Source organism: Molothrus ater, chromosome 14, assembly GCF_012460135.2.
Source record: "Molothrus ater isolate BHLD 08-10-18 breed brown headed cowbird chromosome 14, BPBGC_Mater_1.1, whole genome shotgun sequence".
Taxonomy (NCBI): domain Eukaryota; kingdom Metazoa; phylum Chordata; class Aves; order Passeriformes; family Icteridae; genus Molothrus; species Molothrus ater.
Genome location: NC_050491.2, coordinates 7,831,265 through 7,853,703, shown reverse-complemented (window position 1 = coordinate 7,853,703; position 22,439 = coordinate 7,831,265). Strand labels below are relative to the sequence as shown.

The window sequence follows — 22,439 nt, the reverse complement described above, 5'->3', positions numbered from 1 at the left end:
CTGGAACTAAATTAAGGTTTTTAAGGTTGTACATTTCTTCTATGTCTTGGTTAAGCATTTTATGTTTTGCAAAAGCCAGGAAATGGTTAATTTTTAAATGCACTTCATTTATCATAAAGGTCTTTGTAATTAAAAAAATATCATTATTTTTTCCTAGCTGGCTAAACTTTTGTTTCACTTCAGACTGAGACTGTGTTTGCATGACCAGGTACAAGTTTTTTCATGTCTTTTTCAATGCCATAAAGTGTCCTGCTAAGACCCTGCAGGAAAACAGGGGACAGCAGAGACTCACTTTCCTTGCTGCCTGCTGGCACTGCTCTGCACAGGCTGGCAGCTGCTGTTGGCTGTGGGCATCATGGCTTGGATGGACTGATCCAACAGCATCCTGTGGTGGAAGGAAAACAGAATGGTCAGGGAAGGGAGAGGTCCAGGGTCCAAGGTCCTGTCAGTCTCCAGTCTCCCTTGAAAATCCTCCATGAAAGCAGGCAAACCACTACCTAGAAAACAAACTAATGAAATAGGATGCTTCTTATCACCTCACATCTCTCCTGTGAGTACTTGCTGAGAAGATTGGGATTGTTGAGACAGGAGAAGGCTCCAGGGACACCTTATGGCACCCTCCAGCACCTAAAGGGGCTAAAAGAGAGCAGGAGAGGGACTTCCAGCAAGGGCATGGGGGACTGACTTTAAATTGACAGAGGGTAGGGTTACATTAATTGATGGAAATATGGTGAGAAGAGGATTTAAGGCCCCTGATGACAGCAGGATGTGCACAGCACCCTGCCTGCCTGCACACTGGGCTCACCCCACAGAGGGAACATCCTCACGCTGGCTGTGGCATCCCAAGCCCTGAGCCCAGCCACGCCTGCCCTCCTTGCTGCTGTTCCTGCCGCTGCCCCAGGATGGTCCCAGCAGGGCTCTGGTACCTGAGGCTCCTGTCCTGGCTGTAGTCAGCTGGTGGCTGCCTCTCACTGCTGTCAGTGGGCACCTGTGCAGCCACGGTGATGGGGTGTGCTTGGGAGAACACCATGGGGCTGTTGTAGAAGGGTACTGGAATGCTGCCCTGCCCTGGCACACACGTTTGCTGGCCTTGGTTTCCTCTCATTGGGTGCTGCTGCTTCTGCTGCTGTACCTGAAATGAAGACATAGGTACCCATGTAAACTTTAAACCTCCCTAATGGAAGGATAAAATAACCACTCACAGTGGGCAGATGGGAAAAGGAGAAGGAACAATAGGATATTGTCCCTGAACACTGCAGTAGGAACAGTATAACTACTCAAGACCACCAACCCCTTAGCATTTATTGTCCCTGCAGGGCAGGTATGGCATCCCCAGACAGTCTTTTGAGAAATTAGAGTACAAGGGTAAGGGCAAAAGGCTTGAGGAGGAAGAGAACAGCTTAAGAGGGGAAGTGCAAATCTGAAGTCTCCAAGGAAAGTATCTCATTGGTCCTTTAAAGCAGCAGTGTTGGCTTTTTTGTTTTTGGACAACTCAAGTCTTTCCCATCTTAATAGTGGATTTAGGTCTAGTGGTGACAAAATTGTTTTTTCAAAGCTGCCTTCCAAGACTGCTCAGGCAGATCAAAAGTAATCTTTTAAAATGATACCCACTCCTGTGTTATGAAACCACAACTCTCACTGGCTATGAATAACGAGCATGGTGTTGATGAGAGCCCAGACCTCCCATTCACATCCTCCCCAGGCACCAGGAGAGCTCCAGCACTCTCTGGGGTTTAAATGCTTTTTGGCTACCTGGTTTTTATTTTTACAGTTGAGTGTCATTTGTGTCAGGAGATACCTGTTTTTTATTTTTACAGTTGAATGACATTTGTGTCAGGAGACATTTGTTCACAAGTGACTCCTGACACAAACTCCTCAGTAAAACCAACACAGAGGGGACGCATGGAACCCCGGGGAGGAGTGGCAGACAAGTGTTCAGAGCCAGAGAAGCGGACGATGAGGACAATGCAGCAGCCGGTGACCTGGGGGGCAGTGCCACAGGGGTCCCTGAGGAATGGCTGCGGTGACAGCAGGTGGGGGCTGCAGTGCTGCTTTGTCCCCGGCAGGGCTGGCTGCTGGGATTTCTTGGCCGTGCTGTGCCTGGGTGTGCCCTGGGGCGGCCTCCGGGGGCTGGGCTGCTGCACGGCGGCGTTGAGGATGACGGGGATCGGCTGCTGCATCAGCATCTGTGGGGGACAGAGGCACAGGAGGTGGCTGCTGGTTGTGCTGCCTGGCAGGAACAGCACTGCAGCAGCAGCAGCAGCAGTATCTCTAAATCCAGGGGCAAAATGAACCATGAGTAACAGAAAATCAAATGTTAGCTTGTGTCAAATATTTATTCAGAGGCAGGAACGTTCCAGCTCCATTGTGCCAGCTGTGTTTTTGCAGGAGTGGCAGTGGGGATCCAGCTGCACTAACCAGACATGGAACCACCAAGCTTTTTGTGCATGGGAGACTTTGGATTAATTTGGGATTGCTTTTTTCTAAATCACAGAAATTACTGATTCAATACTCAGCCAGATACTGACATCACTCATCTCTGGGGAAACACCACTCCCACAGCTGAAACCAAATTACCAATTTGTCAAGAGTTCATTCCCAAATGCTTTTGCCACAGACAATTTTGTTACTGCTCTGTGTGCTCAAAGGAAAAGCAAACGTTTGGTGAGTTTGGGGGCACCAGGGGTAGCAGGTACCTGCAGGTTGGAGTCCTGCACGAGCTGGAGCTGCTCCTTGATGACATGGAGCTCCTCTTGCTGTGTTTTGATGTCAGCTTGCAGGATGCGAGTCCTCTCCTCCAGCTGCTCTTTCAGCTGGTGCATCATCCCCAGCTGGGTGGGAAAATGGTACACTGGCTGCAGAGAACAGAGAAAAGGGACCATATGGTAGGACCAGTCCTGCTACTCACATCTATAGCAATGCTGGATTCAGAAAAATGATTGCTTTTTGGCTTTTGCCATAAAAAATATGATGCTGACAAAAAATGGCAATTGCATATTTAACCAAAGTGCCACTGCAGTTCCAGAGCAGCAGCACATCTGGCTTACAGTGCCTCCCTGCAGGTGTTGGTCTCTATAATTTCTGCATAAATGAAGTGTCTACACATGGGACTCTCCTCTCCCCTCAGGAGAACACCCTGCTGGTTTGGGCCCACTTGTGTTTTGGGGCAGACACTGCATCCAAACCCTCGCCACACCTGCTGGCTGGGCATTCAGTTGTGCTGCTAATGATATTTGGCAGATGCCAGGCCCAATATGGGCTGCAATCCCACCTGGGGAACCATCCTTCACACCTACAGTGCCCATTTTCAATCTCCATTTTATAGTCTGAACAATTACCTCACTGATATCAAAGCCCTGTAAGGACAGACCTTGTCATTATGGTTAATGACTCATTTTTCTTGGGGTTTTTGTTTTCTTTTCTTTTCCTGGCCTAACTCAAACCTTCCATGACATCCCCTTCCTCTACTAAAACTCTTCAGCATTGTATCAGCCTGTAGGTAGCTGCTAGAGATTTAGGGAGAAGCCTTCAGCAGCCCTCAACACTTTTTACAGGTGTAAACCTTCTCCTGTGCTATTTCTCTGGGTGTCTCACCTGCTCTCTCTGCTCTCTGAAATAAGTGGTTGCAGTAAGGTTGTTGCAGGTAAATCTCAGCAACAGAAAGGGCACAGAAACCTTGTCCCCACTCTGGGATGAGCCAGCAAGGATGTGAGGGCAGTGAACCAAAGCCACCTGGGCTGCCCTGCTGACAGGCCACAGCAGTGCACTGAACAAAACCAAAGCACATCCCATCATAGGGTGCTGGGAGGGCACTGCCAGCTGAGCCACGGGTGCTCAGACAGGTGCTCACCACGGGCTTGAGGAGTGGCCTAGAAATGAGAACTCTGCCTTACTGTAGGCCCATAGCACCTCAAGTGCAGAGCTGGTGCTTTAACAGCTCATACCAGCGATGAACAAGTGCAGGGAATTGGACAAGGCTAAATCTGAAGGGAGAATTTAGGTTCCTGCATGTCCCTGATAATTTCAAGTCCTTGGTGTCAGCACCCATTTTGCATAAAGGCCACCTCACGCGTACAAACCCCAAGAGAAGAGGGTTGGTGGTGTGAAAAGGCATTTAGCCTGGAGGAGCAAACTGAGTGCTGGAAGAAGGCAGCAGAGGAGCCTCTGGTGTCTCTCCATGGCTCTGCCAGCCAGTGGCACTCCCCAGGAAGCCCCAGCACACCCGGAGTGTGGGATCCAGCATCTCTGGGGGTGAGACCAGCGCTTGCTGTGCTCATTTCCCTGCAGCCTCAGAGGGCTCAGCGCTGACCTGGGCGCTGCCGGGCGCTGCCAGCCGCAGGGCCGCCTTGTCCCCCGGAGCCCCCGCCCGCGTGGGGGTGCTGGTGTCCGTGCGCCGCATGGACGACGTGGCTGTGGGAGAGACATTCACTGAGACACAGCACAGCCCGGCCTGGGTGCTCGGCCTGAGCCTCAAATCCACCTATGCACCTGTCCACCCACCCAAACAGCGCCCAAGTGGGTCCTCAGCCTGCCCCTCTACGGGCAGCTTGGCTCCCTGACCCTCTCTGGTCCCTCTGGCTCCCCCCTATCACTTGCTGCGTTCCTCCTGATGCTAAACCCCCTGTTCAGCCTGCCCGCCATGGGTGCATCCAGATGAGATCACTCTCCCAACAGCAACCATCTCAAGAAAAGTCCCCAGAGTTTCCTACCCATGGCCCTACACAGGGCACTGCAGTCATTTTGCAGCCTCCCCCAGGGGGAGGAGGGCGCTGATGGGAGCTGGGATGGAGCTGCCAGCAAGGCAGGCATCCTTCCATGCTCTTCTGCAGGGATTGCACATGAGAGATCCCATAGTAAAATTATATTATCTCAACATAAAACTTTCGCCAATGAGCTTGGTTCAATCAAGCTAGCGAGTCCCCTCTTGTCCCCAGAAGCACAGCAAACAGCCGTGGCCCTCGGCTGGTGACAAGCCCGGGGAAATGGCTCTCACACAGGGGTGGGTTAGCGGGAGGAGGCGGCAGGTGGCCGTGGCTCTGTTGCTGCTCTGTGACTTGTGACACTTGGCTCTGTGCTGCTCTGTGACTTGCCATGACTCGCTGGGTCAGCCCCAGCGCTGAGCATCCCGCTCCCACCCCTCCCTGGTCACTCCCAGCCCAACCCCAGCATTTGGGAGGCTGCTCCGCCCTCCTGCCCACCCAAGCTGGGCTGCCCCGGCACCTACAGGTGGAGTCGGACAGGGTGGTGTGCGAGGAGCGCCGGGAGCTGTGCGAGGACAGCGACACTCCCTCCCGGCTGGCGTCCTGGCTGCTGCCGCACTGCCCCACCTCCAGGTAGCTGCTGTGGCTCTGCGGGGAGCGAAGCACAAGGGTGAGGCCCTCAGCAGCAGGGAACGGCCCTGGAAGGGACCTCCGCCTCCTGGAGCCGCTGTTTGCAGACAAACCCTGCCCGCCCGGCGCCGCTGCGCTCACCCCAAAGCCCGCGGGCACAAAGGAGCCTCTCTCCAGCCCCGGGCACCCACCCGATGGCAGCCAGCAGCACTGGAGCATTGCTCCTCACTGTCATTGCTGCCCACGGCCCGCACTCTGCTGTGCCAGCTCCTTCTCCCTGCCCACAGAGCCCTGGGCAACGGGAAATTGCTTTGGTCAGGCTCTTTCTGCCCGATCTCTTCAGGGATGTCACAGCTGGCTGGCTGCGGTGCACTGGGGGTGGTGGCAGGGGGAATGAATGATGCTGGCAGGAGGTGCTACCTGGGGAATGGTTTCATCCGTGGAAGAGATGGAGACAACTGGGAAGGGACAGGGAGCAGTGGCATGGAGACATCAGCTAGAGCCCCAAGAGGACCTACAGCAAAGGTCTCCTGAGGGGGACAGGCACTGGGCAGTGCTGAGAGCTGCAATCCCACTCACTGCTCCTTGGGCAGCAGAGGGGAACAGCCTGAGCCCCCATAAAATAATGTCTGAAAGGCAATGAGGCTGATGGAATGACAGCTACACAATGATCCACTTGAAATGACTTTGATTGCTGGTCTTATTGGTAAACTACCAAGAGGAGAAACTTAAAAGTAGTTAAAATGACCCTGACTCAAGCCATGGAAATTATTGCTCATGGAAGTTATAGGTCACAATCCTACACTTGATGTGATCCAGCAGCTGAGGTGAAATCTAGGTAAGTGTTTTCCCTTGCCTTCCCATCTTCATCTGAGTATCAGTGAAGAGCTGGCACAAGCAAAACAGGTACCCTGTGGTACTGCCCTACTCTGGGATCCTCTGTGCCTTGCTAAGGTGCAGCAATCTGGCCTCCAGCTCCAGCTCTACTTCTCTGCTTCTGAGCTGAGGTTTGTGTCCTGGTCTCAGAAAGATTACAGGGACCAGAACAGAGAATGCAACTGCTGAGTTCACAGCTATTGTGGAATCAGAGAATACCTGGTGTTACAGACCATCTGCCATGGGCAGGGACATCTTCCACTAGATCAGGAAGTTCAAAGCTCATCCAGCCTGTCCTAAACCAACATGGACAATTTGGAGCCATGCACCAGAAAGCTTCTTAGGGCCTGCCTGAATAATGACCCAGTTCAAGGCTTGGAATCAGATGAGAGTAAAGAAAATGGAGAGGAACAGATATTTCCCTCAGATTGGTAAGCTATGACTCAGTTTGGTTTGAACATCTCCTCAATCAGCTGTGAAGGAACGTGGTACCTTTAGAGAAGAGGATGCCAGTTCAATTGATGACTCTTCAAGGCCAAGATCTCGTCTTCTCTCAGCCCGAACCTCTGCGTAACTAAAGCAAAACCAAAAATAAAAAACCAAAAAACCAAAAAAACAAACCCCAAACAAACCCCCCAAAAAACAACAAAAAATATTTTACAGCTTCTGTGCAGGTACACTACCACAACAAATGTACATTCATTTTCTAACCTGATGATGATGAGCAAGCATCCTTTTTTGCATGGTAGTTCAGTGATCCCTATCACAATGCCTTGGGCAGGTCCTTCCTTCTGAAGGTGCACAGAACTGTACATGCATCAGAGTTAACATCCTGCACTCCAGTGGAAGCTCCAAATACAAACAGGCAGCTACACAAGTGCAGGAACCCCTATAAGGCACCTCTGGAACTGTATATTTTCTTCCCTTACTTTTTTCCCTCTGAAATAATGAAATATTTACAGTAACAAATGCCCCATGATTCACCACTGGGATAAATTGGAGAGGATGTTTCAAAGACTCTGAGTGCTCATGCATCGTGGGCACTGAGAGGTGCCAGACTTTAGGGTGATGAAATATTAATGAACTGCAACCTTTGTGGGAGGCAAGAGAAGCTGCTGAACCGACCTCACTTATATCATTGTGGTAATGAATTTTCCTGAAAGAAGATTTTAACCTGGGTGCTTCAGTAACATATTTTAAGCCTTAACTATCTGAGACAGAATTGAACTTCAAAATCTACTTAGGACTACATCATTAGGTTTAAGAGGTACTGGAAGCAGAAAGAAGAAACAAGTTCATGCACAATAAATTCAGCCCTTAAAGTGAAGCTGAATACCCTAAAGGATGGCAGAAGTAAGACAACTGAGAAGTAATGTCTCAGTGTAACATTTGCTTATGTTAGCACTTCATGTGTAGTTTATACCACAGATCACAGAATCAGAATCAAAATAATTTGGGTTGAAAGGGACCTTAAAAATTATCTGGTTCCAAGCCCTCTACTGTGGGCAGAGCACCTTCCACTAGCCCAGGCTGTTCAGGGCCCCAGCCAACCTGGCCTTAAAACTTCCAGGGATGGGGCAGCCACAGCTTCTCTGGGCTTACAGTGCCTCACCATTCTCACGGGGAACCATTTCTACCTAAGATCTAATCCAAATCTATCTCTGAGAGTTTAAAGTCATTCCCCCTCGTTCTACAACTCCAGAACTCCTTCTCCAGCTCTCTTAGAGCTCCCTTAGGCATGGAAGAGGCTCTAAGGTCTCTCTGGAGCCTTTTCTTCTCCAGGCTGAACAACCTCAGCTATCTCTTCCTGTCTTCACAGGAGAGGTGCTCCAGCCCTCGGAGCATCTTCATGGCCCTCCTCTGGCTCACTCCAACAGACCCATATATTTCACATTTACTAGTGTTTGCTCTTCCAGATGTTTGACAGGAAAAGAGGGGGACCAGAAAAAAAATTGATTCTTGACACATACAAAAATACAGCGAGCAATAAGTTTACTCAAGTTAATAGAGCAAACCAGTGTGTCACTATTTTTTCAAGCCCTTCAGAAAATAGATTCTTACTCTTCACATAGTTCTTTTTGAGCTGGCTGTGGTAATCCAGCAGATTCCCCTCCAGAAGATGCATTCACAGAGCATCCTCTACATGCACTGCCTTCCAGCACGGGCTGGAACTCAGCACCAGCAGCTTTCCACTAGGGGGGGATCCAGGGCTGGATTTGGGTGAGGAATAAGGCCAGCAAGCCAGCGGCTAACTTCAAGTCATAAATACTTAAAGCTCTGATCAAAAGGTTTTGTAGGAGTTATATGATCTCATTCATGCCCAGAAAGATATGTATGATTCCCAACAGCTTTAATTCTTTTCTGTGGCCATGTCATCAACCAGGGACCAAAGGGGAATGTAACACACTGATAGATTTGGCCAAAGCTGGCTTCCAGGCTTTTGGCTCAGTTGCAAAAAAAAAAAAAAAAAAGAAAAAAAAGAAGAAAAAAGAGAAAAGAGTAAATAAAAGACATATTCCCTGTTAGAATAGTTTTATGGAATTACACATAATTTTATGTGTCAGAAGGCACAGCAAGGCACACTAAGCATGTTGGTCAACATGAAACAGAACTAGAAGAAGCAGTGGCTGAACACTGAGACACAGCACACTGTGAAGAGTTTGGTGCTTACCTAACTACCAGATGAGTGCAAACAATGAACTCAGGCTTGGAGTTCCACTGGTGGTAGGTGATGTAGTAGTGAGTCTGCAGCCATATCCACTGCTGCCCTTTGGTCAGGAACCGATAGTAACAGGATTTGCCTTTTCCAAACTGCATCACTGTTTAACAGAAAGAAAGCAATTTATAGCAAAAGGGGATTTTATGGTGCAAAGGTGATTTAATCACCACTCAATCCCACAGCCCTCTCCCAGACTGGGCAGTGCTAAAATGGTTCTTGAGCTTTATGAAGAAGACAGATGATACATAACCATGTACTCAGCTCTTGTTTGGGGTCATTCCTACTGACTTTCAGGAGTGCCCTTTGCTATTTTGAGATTTCTCTTATAACTGGTATAACTGTATAACTAACTACATTCTTATAACTTACAGGCTCCCTGAAATAAGCATAAATAACATTAATTAAACAAATTATTTGCCTTTCATAAGTACATGAGAATGCATTTCAAAGACTGAAGATGTGAAGTAAGAATCCTAATAATGACACAAAACAACAAGATTGTGGATTTTAGTTGAGAGTTTTCTTCTAAGACCTGGCCTACTCCAATGTGGTATATATTATCAGGCTATGTGCAGAAGAATCTCAGGTGCTGTAATACAACTGGAAAATAGTGCGGGGAACTACATTAAATAACCACACAAATTGTTCCAGACTGCTGGGAGTACAAAATGAAACATGCTCACTTAAGTACCCACAATTAATGCAAAGTAAAATACAAACATGGTTTTAACAAACCCATTTCACTCGACAGTAGTCAGGATGTCTGCCCAAAGTGTCAATGTGACAAGCAGGAACCTAGCAAGCCACACTAACCCAAGTGGTTTTTTTACTCACCTGAACACCTCTATTTTGTTAAAATATCAGGACTGACTTCTTCAGTGATCCCATTACCAGTGATGGGCTTTAGATGAAGCACTTAGCAGAGATTTTCTGGCTAACATGAGATGCTGGGGATCCCTCAGTTCCTAGTCCTGGCAGACATGTCCTGAAACATGTCTCTAAGTCACTTTGCCAGAACTTTACTTTGTTTCCCTGTGCACTAAAACAAAATGATCCTTTCCTACAAGTGTGTTGTGAAAATATTCTTCTAATAGATAAGAGGAATGCCTGGATGATAGAGATGTAGAATATAAATCATCAAATTGATTCTCTGCTGAATGATCTGACCCACTCTCAGTACAGTTTGTGGCTATACCAAACTGCACATCCATTACCAAAAGGCTGTCACTTGTATCTGAATTATCTTTTAAGCAAACAGCACTAAGAAGTACTCTACTTGAGAGTAGTTATAATACTCTGTTAATATTCACTTTTGCTGCATTTGACACAACTTTGTGTCCCCCTGTCACAGCTTCCTCTATGTGCTCAGCCAGGCAACCCAGTTCCCTGGCACCTGGGCAGGGCAGGGCAGCCAGCAGGGAAGCGGAGCAGGGAAACCTGACATGCAGAGAAGTATTTTCCCCATTTTTCCCCATTCTCTTCCAGGTCCCTCAGCTCCTCATATATGTAAGTGGTAGAGGTGTGTGGTAGAGATGAGGGTGGTTTGCAGGTTTTCTCCAGTGGGCTGTGGGGCTTCTTGGTGGAGTTTCTTGGTCCCAGCCTTGTGCTGCTCTGCATCTCAGAGCAATTACAGCATCCTGCTTGCTCCACTCTCTGGGGTGTCCTTGTTTCCTTTGAACAGAACACTCTCAAGTGGAGATAGCAGAGAGACAGACAGTGTCCCCCACAAGAAACCTGTAAGTAATACTTCTTAGCAAAATACCTGATTTCCTAGATTTTACAAAGTATGTAGTAGTTATTTTTCATTGCAGTGCTTGGCAATGCAAAACCACCACAGGACACATATCTCAGTCTGAAATGCACCCAATAAAATGGAAAAGTCTGGGTCCTGGGGATAAAGCATCTCACATCTGGTAGGAGCTGCACACTGACTAAGAGCAGACCACACCTGCAGACACCTTCTGCCCTTCTTCATGTTAGCTCCAGCCCTCAGCAGGACACAGCTCTTCAGCACTGCCGTGGAAACCAGGTGAGTTCTCCTTCTGCCCTGCCTCTTACAGGCCACACTATTTCTCCTTGCATGAAAATAAACTTCATGGACCTTCTTTGGTGTTCACACATTAGCCTGAACTTGACTCTTCTGCTTTGTTGTTTTCCTTTCAGGTTGACCAAACATGAGCCATCTTCACCCACAGGGAAAGTGTGTTCAGTACTTCTGTGTGTAAAATAATTCTGAACCTCCAGAAGCATTTTGCTAATGAGTAAGTGAGGTTCACAGCACCTAATTGCACAGGGAGGTGATCCAAATGATGCTCTCAAAAGGTGTTTTGGTGAGCTGAGCCTCCTGGTTAACTCCAGAGCCCAGGGCAATGGCAAGACCCCATGAACTGTGACAAATCAACAAAACTCACAGGGCAGAGGGGGGATAGTTCTGACTCCCAGTCTTCTAATCTCATTTCACTCTGAGACAGCCTGTGCTCAAACAAGGTATCTGCCAATTTAGGAAACCTGCACTAACAGCTCCTGATCTGAGGGAATTCTGCAGATTCCAACCTCCCAGGTAAGTGTCAGCTGTGACAGTCTGACATGGGCAGGGAGAGTTCCTGCATGTTCCTGAAGAAGAAGCCTTTTGCAATGACAGTGAAAGGTTTTGCACAAGTGACAAAGGAGATCAGAGACAGACACGCTGCAGAGGCAGGACAACTTACAGTGTTCATGGCACCTAGCAAGAAGCTCCAGGTCATCTGCGTGGTAGTAATCATACCCTGACGTTCCCAGAACCTCAAAGGGCAAATATCCTATAATAGGTGGAGCCCTAGAAAGGAAGCAAAGGGCAGGGAGTGAGCACAAAACTTGACTCTGACATCCTGGCAGATAAGCTGTGATACAGCAACAAACACCATCATTCACTTGGCAGGGAGATCTAGAGTGGGTTTTCATCTAGGCAGTGATGCATTTTCATATACAAACCAAAAAACTGACAGCAAGGGAGAGGTGCAAATTGAGCAAATGAAAAGGTGTGTGTTTACTGTTCCACAGCCTATTCATTATGTGGGTGTAGAGAAAGGCATGTACATATGTGAGTGACTCAATTCATTAAGGATGCTTGTGAGACACAGCTTGAGAAATGCTATGGCTGATCCTGCACACAACAACTTGGAGCCAGAGTAAAATTATCCAGTAGGTTGGATGTAAGTGTCATCTGGGTAGCAACTGGAGAAGAGAGAATAAGTGGGAAGCTGCAGCTTGGGAAAAAGTAATTGCTCCCCTGGAAAAGCTTGGGAAACTACAGCCAACAAAACTTTCTGTGCTGGTAGTGCAGATAGCAATAGGCATGGGGCTGATTTAGGCCTGTCTGTGCTTTGGTTGGTAGAGAAGGAATTGATGAAGTATTTAGACAGGCACATTGCAATGACTTACCTCACTATTCTGCTATCAATTCTAGATTTTCCTTTTTCTAGGCAAAACATGAGGTTTTTTAAAAGCAGGCATCCTAACACAGCCTGACAGCTTATGATTATGAAACAACACTGAAATGTGGGGGGAAAACCACTGGTTTTGTCTCTGCTCCCTGTATCAGCCTGTCACTCTGCATCTCCCAGAGCTCAGGTCCAACCCTGCCTGCACCAACTCAAGCACTCAGTGAGGCAGGACCTGTGCTGATGTGGCTGCAGGATGTGCTGGCAGTGTTCACCTGCCAAGTTCAGTGTGTTTCTCAGGAATAGGGCAAAATGGTAAATAACTCAAAATGGGGCAGCCTGAAGGTGATGGTGCCTATCAAACCTGCCTCTCCTGCTGCCCCTCTCCTGTTCATTCCCTTAAGAGCTGAATGCTCTTAAGGAAGAAGTCCTAAGGAAGTGTTAAGAAGTCTTAAGGAAGACTACAAGGAAAAAGCTATTTCATTGTATTACACATGTAATGGATGGATCAGTCCTGAGTTTCTTGGTTATTACTGTGTGAAACTCTCTCTTGGCTGTGCCACATTTCTCCCCTTGAGAGACACCGTGGGCATTGGTTCTTCAGCCACAGAGACCCCAGGCAGGTCTGTAACCTCCCTCCTCCCCACAGCTGTGGCAGCCTGGCACCAAGAAATGGGGGAGAAGGACAATCTGCCTGACAGCAGTGCCAGGAGGAGCAAGGTGTGAGCAGGAGCTCCCGAGTCCCAGCACAAGGGGTGAGCTGGGAGAGCCAGGCCTCCACTCCACAGCAAATCCCCTGGAACAGAATGTGCTGAGCACACATGTGGTCTCTGTCACAATACAGCTTTATTTATTTAAGTAACTTTTCATAGTACTCTGTTCCTTTTCCTCATGTGACCCAGATTTCTGTTAATGATGATAATATGTGTATTTATTAAAGTGTCCTTGCTGTCTCTTTGGCAGAAGGCATCACTGTTTCTCCTACTTTTAATAACATGCTTATATTCAAGAGAATAGTGTCTTTCAGATGCACATCAGATAAACATTTAAGCTGATCAGGAAATTATTATGCTTTCCTGAATATCACCAGAGCTCTTCATAAAAGAAAGAAACCACAAAATGCTCCTCATCTGTCATTTAACAAGGAGATGCCTTGTGGAGCAATTTAAAAGTGTCTTGTTAGCTCAAGTTCCAGTCCTGAGATCTGCAGCTTGCTGTGCAAATGAGAATGCACAGTCTTTAGAGAGTCTTTTGGGTGCAGTCTCTTAATAAATGAAGGGAAAATAAGAACAGTACCACAGTGCAGAAGAGAAACAAATCATTATCAAAGTTGATGGGTTTTTCTTCCTCTACACATATTTACATAGAGACCCAGAATACAGATTTTTCCTATCTTATGTTTATCCACATCTATGGAACATTTTTATTGCATCTATCTTTACTCTGATTTGAATTGTGATCATGACAGCAAAGGTCCTGGTTCCAGCTTCTGCTGGGTACCCTCTGCCCTGCTGGTGGCACACCTCAGTGTCAGGCAGCCTGTGCTGATGCAAATCAGCAAGAAAGAGCAACATTTCCAGTGTCCTGCAGACTGTACTGAAGAGAGCTTGGAATTGGTGATTAAATGAGACAACTCCCATGATCTCCTGCTCACTCTTGGGTCTGAGCTCACTGCTTGCATCTGGATCTGTCACAAACTCTGCCTCAGCATCTGCATCATCTTAATTTCCTCTCAGTAGCAATGGCCTCCTCTCTGGGGATATCAGAGGCACTGGAGTGTCTGCAAGCACCCAGCACAGAGATTCCTCTCTGAGTCATAACCCACATTCATCAAAGGACTCTTTGACAAGTTTCAAAGTAGCTCCTACTCAACCCTTTCACAGGAGCTGCTGGGACACAGCCCTGTGGAGAAGCAGCTCACTTCATCAGTGACGTGAGGGGCCTAGGGCTCTTTTACAGATCTTAACATCAATCAGCTGATTCTAAAAATGTGCATTATCAGACAGGCCAATTAAAGTCTAACAAAGCCACTCCAGCAAGGGAGTGGCTTTGTTAGAGATCTCATCTGAATTAATAATTATCTGTCTGTCCCAAACCACACATTATCAACTGTAGGGCTGTCACAGGGTCAGTTCCTCCATGCTTCAAGGTATGATGTGAGGCACACACCTTCTGTTCTATAGAAATGAAAGTTATTACTCATTTTTATTTGCTCTCTCTCTTTCTTGCTCTAATGGGAGATGGTATTTAGATTTTTTTCCCCACCAATATTTTTTTCCTTACAGCCTTATTTACTAGTCTTCTGTTTTCACTTTGCACAGCTCACAAAGGAGGGATAATGAAGAGGGTAGGATTTTACCATGTGCTTATGCACATATGTCAAATACAGAGAAGTCAGAGAGTGAATAAAACCCACCAGCTTCTTTTGAAGAAAATTAATCCTGAATTAAGCAGCTTAATAAACTGGTTCCAGTCTGTTTCATTCACCAAGCTGAATTCTAGCCCACCATATTGCATTGTCAAAAACTAATCTACAATTAAATAATAAAACCCACTGGTTTTTATTTTGGTTTTAGAAACGCTATCCTTTCTCAAGGTGAAAAGTCAAAAGTTTATTGACACAGCAAAAGATTTAGAAGGATTCCTGGAAGCTGTAATTGTAGAACAGAGGAGACAAACCAATATGGGGAACATATTGGGATCCACACTGCTCACTTTCAATGACTTATTATCTTGGTTAGGATTTTTCTAGACATTCTTGACATTTTCCATGGTTACTTACTTGCCTAAAGTATGGAAAACAGGGAAGCATTTAAGGATGCCTAATAGCTAAGTTCAGAGTACTGCTACTCACTAAGTTGCATGTAATTACAACTATACCATTTGGGATCTCAGGCAATAGGTACACACAGTTTTTTATTTTTAAGCTACAGTTTATTTATTCTTCAGTGACTAAACCCAAATCTCTTACCGGTGGTCCAAGAATAAAAACTTCCATTCTAAACTATGCCTCGATGTAAATTCTTCACATGGCTCTTCAACATTGCAGAGCTCCTGCAAAAGAGTGGGTACATTCAGACATTTAATTCTGTGAAATGACAAAAGGAGCCTGCTATCAAAACCTAGCATGCATCTTGCTCATAAAATAAACCATAGCAAAATACAGTGCTTTTAAAGCACTTGACTTATTTTCCTCTAAGGAATGTGTAAGACTTGTTTTATAGATGCATGAACTGATGAAAAACGGGTGAATAGTTTACCTTGAACTGAATTTCAGAGCTAGGATAAATAGTCAAAGAGTCTTGTCTTGCACTCTAGGCAAAATTCCCCAGCTTTTTGCAAATACTGGTATTTGAATATGGATGAGAGCTCCAGGCTCAGGCTCTAACTGAGCTGGTAATGCCCTCTTGAGCAAGCAGCACCCAGGGTTGTTATCCCTGCCATCAGTGCCACGGGACATTCACAGACCAGCAGGAGGAGGCCATGACACACATTTTCAGTGTTTCAAGATGCAGATCCTTACACAAAGGAGTGGTGGATGCTCGTCTTTGAAGGCTGCAAATTCCCAAGTGGTGCAGCTGGTCACCTTGTCCTGGAGCTTCCCTCCGAGGCACCCCCCACAAACCCACCTCTTCTCAAAAGCAGCTTCTGCTTCATCCCTTATCTTTCCAAAATACAGACTTATGTCATCTCCCACTCCCAGCTGCTGTGTTGTGATTTCAGGGTTTACTCCAGAACCCCGGATCCCTCCCTGATAATTCCCTGCCAGGTGTGTCAGTCACCTCTCCCTCCTCTTCCCTTGCCCCCTGCCCAGCACTGTCTGTCAGTCCTGGCATTCCAGAAGGGCATTGAGTGATTGGCAGAGTCACAGGATGCCCTCTACCCTTGGGGGAGCATTGGGCCATCCCAGGTGTCCTTTGTCCCTTGAGACTCCCCCCTGTAGCTGGTTGGTGGCTCCCTACCCCTTCCCTGCTCCTCTCCGTGGGGTTAACAGGAGCAGCAGCCACGGGCTCAGGGAGTTCTGCTGGGGCTGTTGCTGGATCCAGAGGCCTGAGGGCCAGAATAAAGCTTTGGATCCAAACCCTCCATCAGAACCAACTCCTTTCCTTCACCATCGCCTTAAAGCTTCTCCAGCAGAGGGAAACCTGAGGAGCAGCCCCTGTTATGGGGGAAAAGCTCTATCCCACCACCACCAGAGCTCCTGCAGGCCTGGACTTGCATCCAAGCGCCCAGCTGCAGCATCCAGCCAGCCAAAAGTGTCTGTGGGGTGAAACACCACACATCCATCTGGCCAAAAGTGTCTGTGGGGTGAAGCACCACACATCCATCTGGCCAAAAGTGTCTGTGGGGTGAAGCACCACACATCCAGCCAGCCAGAAGTGTCTCTGGGGTGAAGCACCACACATCCATCTGGCCAAAAGTGTCTCTGGGGTGAAGCACCACACATCCAGCCAGCCAGAAGTGTCTCTGGGGTAAAACACCACAGTGCCGCTGTTTGGTTCAGCACCAAGTGCCAGACAAGCTCAGGCACGTCCTGCCCAGCTCTATTGGCAATTATTCCAATACCCAGCCACAGGCCACGTCCCCTCTCCTCCACCACCCCTGTGCTGCTGCCCCTGCTGCTGTGGGTGTTTCAGGGCTCACCTTGAGGAACTGTGGCGTGACCAGGCGCACGGTGGCCACCAGGCAGATCTGCTCCTCTGGGGCTGACCTGAAAGCCCGTGCAATAGCTGACTCAAAGCCATTACAGGAGGGTGTAGGCACTAGGAACAACCAGACAATTTATTCAAGAAGAAGAGGAAGGAGAGGTTTCTTCTTGTGTTAAGACAGGTACAGTGAGTGGAGAAACCCAGCAACCAGCTCCTGCTGCCCACAGGGTGATGCCACCCTGATCCACGCTGGTGTTATTTGAAGCATGACCCTTTAGGATCCAGGCTGTAACCCCTACCCAGGGCAGCTTTGTAAGACAGCTCGGAGCAGCTCACAGTGTGCAGCTGCTGTCTCCTTGTCAGTCTTTCTCTAGGCCAACATTTGCAAGATTCAGGATTTTACAGGCACCTCAAAGTATTTAATCTCAAAGTGTAATTCCGCTGCCACAAGTGAAACAGAATACCATCTTTTAATGGGTATTTGAATAAGTAGGCTGCTTTACAATTGGCAGTGGGTCCAACAGAGGCATTTTCAGTCTGGTATCAGCTTTAGGCACAACATGCAGGAGAGTGCACTCTTCTGATCAACAGACTCCCCACCACTTTTGTATGAAAAGTATACCCAATGTATGTACAGCTCATTCCATCCCTGACAATTATGGGGCATTTTCAGCAGAAACAGAGCCTTTAAGATGCTACAGGTCAAGAAAATTTAAAGGAGAGAGGTGGAGAGACAAAGGTAGGCTGGAACAGTAACTTACCATGAGTAAAATATTTAAAATCCACTACAAATTTCACATATTCATACATCAGGGGTTCATTTGGATCTAAGCTGCCTCTTGCTAAATGGCAACAAAACTCTATTTGTTTTTCTGCTGAAATGAGAGAAAGAGAGGGAGACACAGACAATGTTATTAGAAGTCTGTACTTTAGCTCGCTCACATATTTAATTTATCTACCAAGTGGTATCTGAGCACACCCTGATGGGAAGCTTCTGATGCCCAGAAGTAAATATATAACTACTAGGAGCAATTATCATCTGTTTCTGCTTAAGGAAATGTATTCTCACTCTTTTTTCTGTCTTTGCAGTCACCCCAGTGAGCTGAGTGTGAAGCCCTGGCTGCACTGGCTCCATGGATCTAGGATTTCATGCAGGGCAGGTACAGGGTATTGCAGCACTCTGCTTTGGCACGGCTCAGTAGGACCAAAGGGCACTGAACTCACCCTAAGCCCTTCCATTAACAGGGGAGGGCACTGTGCCAAGCTCTAATTCAGTTTTCTGCCCCAAGTCTGAACTCTATGGATTAGACCACATGGCCTGAGGAAAACCACCCCCAGGCAGAGCATCACCAGGCTGCTCAGAGCATCAAGAGGCTGCTTAGTGCATCAAGAGGCTGCTTAGAGCATCAAGAGGCTACTCAGAGCATCACCAGGCTGCTCAGAGCATCAAGAGGCTGCTCAGAGCATCACCAGGCAGCTCAGAGCATCACCAGGCTGCTCAGAGCATCATGAGAGTGCTCAGAGCATCACCAGGCTGCTCAGAGCATCATGAGAGTGCTCAGAGCATCATCAGGCTGCTCAGAGCATCACCAGGGTTCTCAGAGCATCCTCAGGCTGCTCAGAGCATCATCAGGGTGCTCAGAGCATCCTCAGACTGCTCAGCTCCTGCTGGTGCTCATGGGGCAGCAGGGAGGGAGCCCAGTGCTGCTTGGTGGCTTTGCCAAACCCACTGGGAAAGGGGTGGAGGCTCAGCACAGGCTGAAACATTAATTAATGAAATACAGGTGTTGGGAAGATGCTGTTGCCTGCTCTGGTCCTGGGGACATTTTCTGAGGGGAAGGGACATGGGACAGCAGCCAGCAGTACAGATCCTGATGGACTGTTCAGATAGGAAGTTGCTTAAGTTACCATAGGGCTTCTCTTGTGTCCTGAGACATTCAAGCTTCCTAAGGAATAATGGCTCTGCCAAAACTGTTTGGGATTTCTCCAATTTTTTTTCCCTTCTCAGGGTTAGTCTAGCATCCCATCTGGGGAAAAGCATCTACCATCCAAGGGGCAAAGCAGATGGTAAAACAAAGAGTTTCCTAATCAAAGAGCAAGTACTGGGAGCACATACGAACATTAGAGATGTGATGCACTAAAACCCACAAATGCAGCAAAGCAGAAGTGGCAGTCAAGAGCCAGCTGGAGAGCTCTGTGCAGACTTCCCTGGGAGCTGTTCACCTTTGGCAAACTTCTCTCACCAAGAGACAAGAGCAGAACTTACCATTCAGAAAATCAGCTGCAACAGGATCTGTCATGAGCACATGTGGAGAAAGTAGCTTGTACACCTCGCTCTGCTCCCCCTCAGGCAGAAAGTTTAATATATTTTGGTCCACCAAATCTGACTGATGCAAAAGAATGCTTTGTCATGTTCAGCAGTACAGCCTGACACAACCACATGCCTTTTCACCCCTCAGCAGAGCACAGACACTGCAGGTCTGGTGCAGATGCCTAAGACAAGGAAGCCCAATCAATCTGCAGATGGATCTGGGGCAGAATGTAGCCCTTAGACTATTTTACCCCAGGATTACTGTCTATTTGCAAAACATTGAATGAGTCCCAGAGGCTGCCCTTCAGTTCAGGCAGATACAGGCTGGAGAAGAAACCCTGGTAGCCCAGGAATGTAACATGATGAGAAGTGAAACATTTTTCTTTGAAAGCAGGACACAGAAGGAGAGCTCCTCCCTACATCCTCCATTTGTCTTCTAGGCTGAACATCTGGCAAAATCAGCTTGACTTGCAAGTGATTCAGTGCTCATCAACCCACACATCCTGATTAAAGGGGTTCTACCAAAATGTCAGCAGAGATTTGTTCTTTGCACACATGACATTCAGGTAACTATGTGCTCCAATTTCCCCTCATTTAGGACATCCTTGGTGCTTCATGCTTGGCACCAGATAAAGAGAAAAATGTTTTTGAGGGGCCAAGCTGAAATTTCTGCACCTGACAACTGACTAGTTTCTAGAGGTTCCCCCAGAAAACTCTGAGGCCACACATTTGTTACTGAAGACTATGGGCTCAAAGTAGAAAAACCCAATGTCATTCAAAGAGCATAGATTCAGTTTTGAAATAATATTTACATTATCTAAGAAGAGCTCCAGCACTCATTTCACAATCATAAGATTTTCCATTAACCTGGTGGGTTAAACACCTCTCAGATCTTTAGATGGATAGCCAAGTGATGAGCTATGAGCACAGTGATTTTGCACAGCTGGGTTTTTTTTAAGCTAACTCACAGACCCTGGGAGAGAATGTTATTCACAGGAACTTGAGAAACTCCACAAGAATTTCTTGGTTGACCTCCCACCCACAGTCAGTTCCCTCTTTGGTTGGACAAAACCAATCTCCAGCCCTGCACTGACTGATTTGCCCTGAGGAGGGGAATGAGCCTCAGGGTATTGCATGGTCAGAACTTACCGGTAAGTGTCCCAGCAGAGATGAAACACTATCAGACACATAAATAATAATCCCATCAGTGGTAAGAGCAATGAGAAAGCCATCCAGTGCCTAATGATAATAGGCAGGAAAAGAAAAAGGAAAAAAAAAACCAAAACAGAATTATGCAATAGAAAAACTTAAAATATTTTAGATTCATTGATTCTTTAGTGATGCTTCTAACAGCTTAAACCTAGCAGAAATTAATCAAAGAAATGACAGTTCAATGTGGAAAAATAAAAATTACACGTGCTGTCTAATTCAACATTCTTTTTATATTCTTACTTTCTCATTCTCTTGATTATTAAATTGACTTGTATTTTTCACCCAGTGAATATTTATTTAACATGAAGTGAGACAGTGATGCTTAGAATTTCAACACCCACACAATCCTGCTGACTTCAGTCACTTCATTATGTGTTCTGAATTACACAATAGTTAACAAACTCAGTGCGTAAGGAGATGTCAGACATCATCATGGCAAATCCAGCTTTGTGGATGGATAAGCAGAGACATAAAAATTATACAATTATGTATTTTTAGCAGTTTATGGACAATTTGAAAAGGATCTAAAGCCTTATTTATTTTGCTTAAAGCGCTGATTTGTAAGGTTAGTGACAAAACAATTTCAAGGCTTGTTCTGTTTCCCCTTTCTCACTCACGGTGGTTTCTGTCCCAGAGTCAAACCTCTCTGTCCCTTTTAAGTCACTGTCTATGCTCTTCTCCTTGGATGTTGTGTTCTCCCTATTCTTCACAGTATCTCCTAGTACCATTTATGCAGTGTCTGTCCTTATTCTCCCTAACATCAAGATCTGGGAGGTTTAATAGCTGGTCAGCACTGTGCACAAAGCCAGCTCTTCTAAAGACACTGTTAGGCTGCTCTGCAGCTTAGCTACAGGGATCCAAAGATGCAGCATTCCCCATCTCCCCCACCTCACTGCCACACTCTGCCTTTGCTCAAATTGGGTCCTCTCTGGAAAAATCCCACTGATTTCAAGCAAACTGTTCAATGGCCTGCCAGAGTCCAGCCAGCCAGCAGTTATTAGAGGGCTTGCTCTCCCCCACCACTTCCAATCTAAGGGGGGAATTTGTTTGGATTCAGCTGGAACAAGCTGACTTGTTTGGCAAGAGATTCCCAGAAAGAATTAACAGACTTTTCCAGAGAGGTGACTCATGACATCCTGATGAAAAGGAGTAACTAAGACACAGCAGCACCTCCCAGCTCAGCCCAGCATCCACCCTTCTTTTGGTGGGGCAAAGAGCAGCAGTGCCCACGCAGGGCAGATGTCCCTGCCACAGGAGCCTGCAGCACAGACCCAGGGCACAAATGTGGGTTTGGGGGATGTTTCTAGATCAGCACAGCATTTCAGAGGTGGGAGTATAAGAGCTGTTTTCCTGAATGCACTTCAAGGCAATTCAAGCAGAAGAGGCAGCACTCCCAAGGAGAGGACAGCAGCGCACAGGCAGCAGCTGCAGAGGCAGCACAGGCAGTGCTGCCTGCCTAATGGCATGTGGGAGGAACAGAGCTGCTCTGCTTTTTTCAGGTCCTTTCAAGTTTTTCCTAAAACTGCCAGCTCTAGCGGCTCTTCTGAAAAAGGAAATTCTCTTTTTCCTCTCTCACCAGGCCAAATCTGGGCCAAATCAGCCTTGATTCCCAAATGAAAAGCCCTTTATCTTCAAGGGGAAGCAATCTTATTTTTAATTCTGTGTCTGCAAAGCATTTAGTACAACATTGGTCTCAGGTTTGCATTGTATGTGCCAGCAGAGCAGAAATCATTAACATTGGGACCTACAGGTGACAAAGAACTGCATATCCCTGATCTACTCCACTGAACTGATTATTTCTCACTAATCTATTTAATTTCTTCTTACCTCTAACATCAACTGGGTGAACTCCTCGTTGCTAAGAAATGAAGGCTTCCAGTCTTGTCTAATCTGACAGGCTTCTGTCTGTGCTGTGATTTCTTA

General features: G+C 47.0%; 1 protein-coding gene across 3 annotated transcripts in view; it reads right to left on the bottom strand.

Moving 5' to 3' along the window:
* Positions 1–22,439, bottom strand: part of PASD1 (PAS domain containing repressor 1) — a 54,818-nt gene that overhangs the window by 5,662 nt on the left and 26,717 nt on the right. The window contains exons 5-19 of one of the 3 annotated variants that reach the window (XM_036402405.2): positions 22,344–22,435; positions 20,454–20,543; positions 19,260–19,380; positions 17,755–17,868; positions 16,989–17,107; positions 15,316–15,398; positions 11,634–11,740; positions 8,878–9,025; positions 6,699–6,780; positions 5,225–5,348; positions 4,310–4,410; positions 2,697–2,855; positions 1,983–2,186; positions 927–1,132; positions 293–385 (exon numbers count right to left, since the gene is read on the bottom strand). In XM_036402405.2, coding sequence (XP_036258298.1) covers positions 293–385; positions 927–1,132; positions 1,983–2,186; positions 2,697–2,855; positions 4,310–4,410; positions 5,225–5,348; positions 6,699–6,780; positions 8,878–9,025; positions 11,634–11,740; positions 15,316–15,398; positions 16,989–17,107; positions 17,755–17,868; positions 19,260–19,380; positions 20,454–20,543; positions 22,344–22,435 — 1,843 coding nt within the window. Of the gene's footprint in view, positions 1–292; positions 386–926; positions 1,133–1,982; positions 2,187–2,696; positions 2,856–4,309; positions 4,411–5,224; positions 5,349–6,698; positions 6,781–8,877; positions 9,026–11,633; positions 11,741–15,315; positions 15,399–16,988; positions 17,108–17,754; positions 17,869–19,259; positions 19,381–20,453; positions 20,544–22,343; positions 22,436–22,439 lie in introns of those variants that run through there. The other 2 variants (XM_036402406.2, XM_036402407.2) reach the window with 2 other exon arrangements.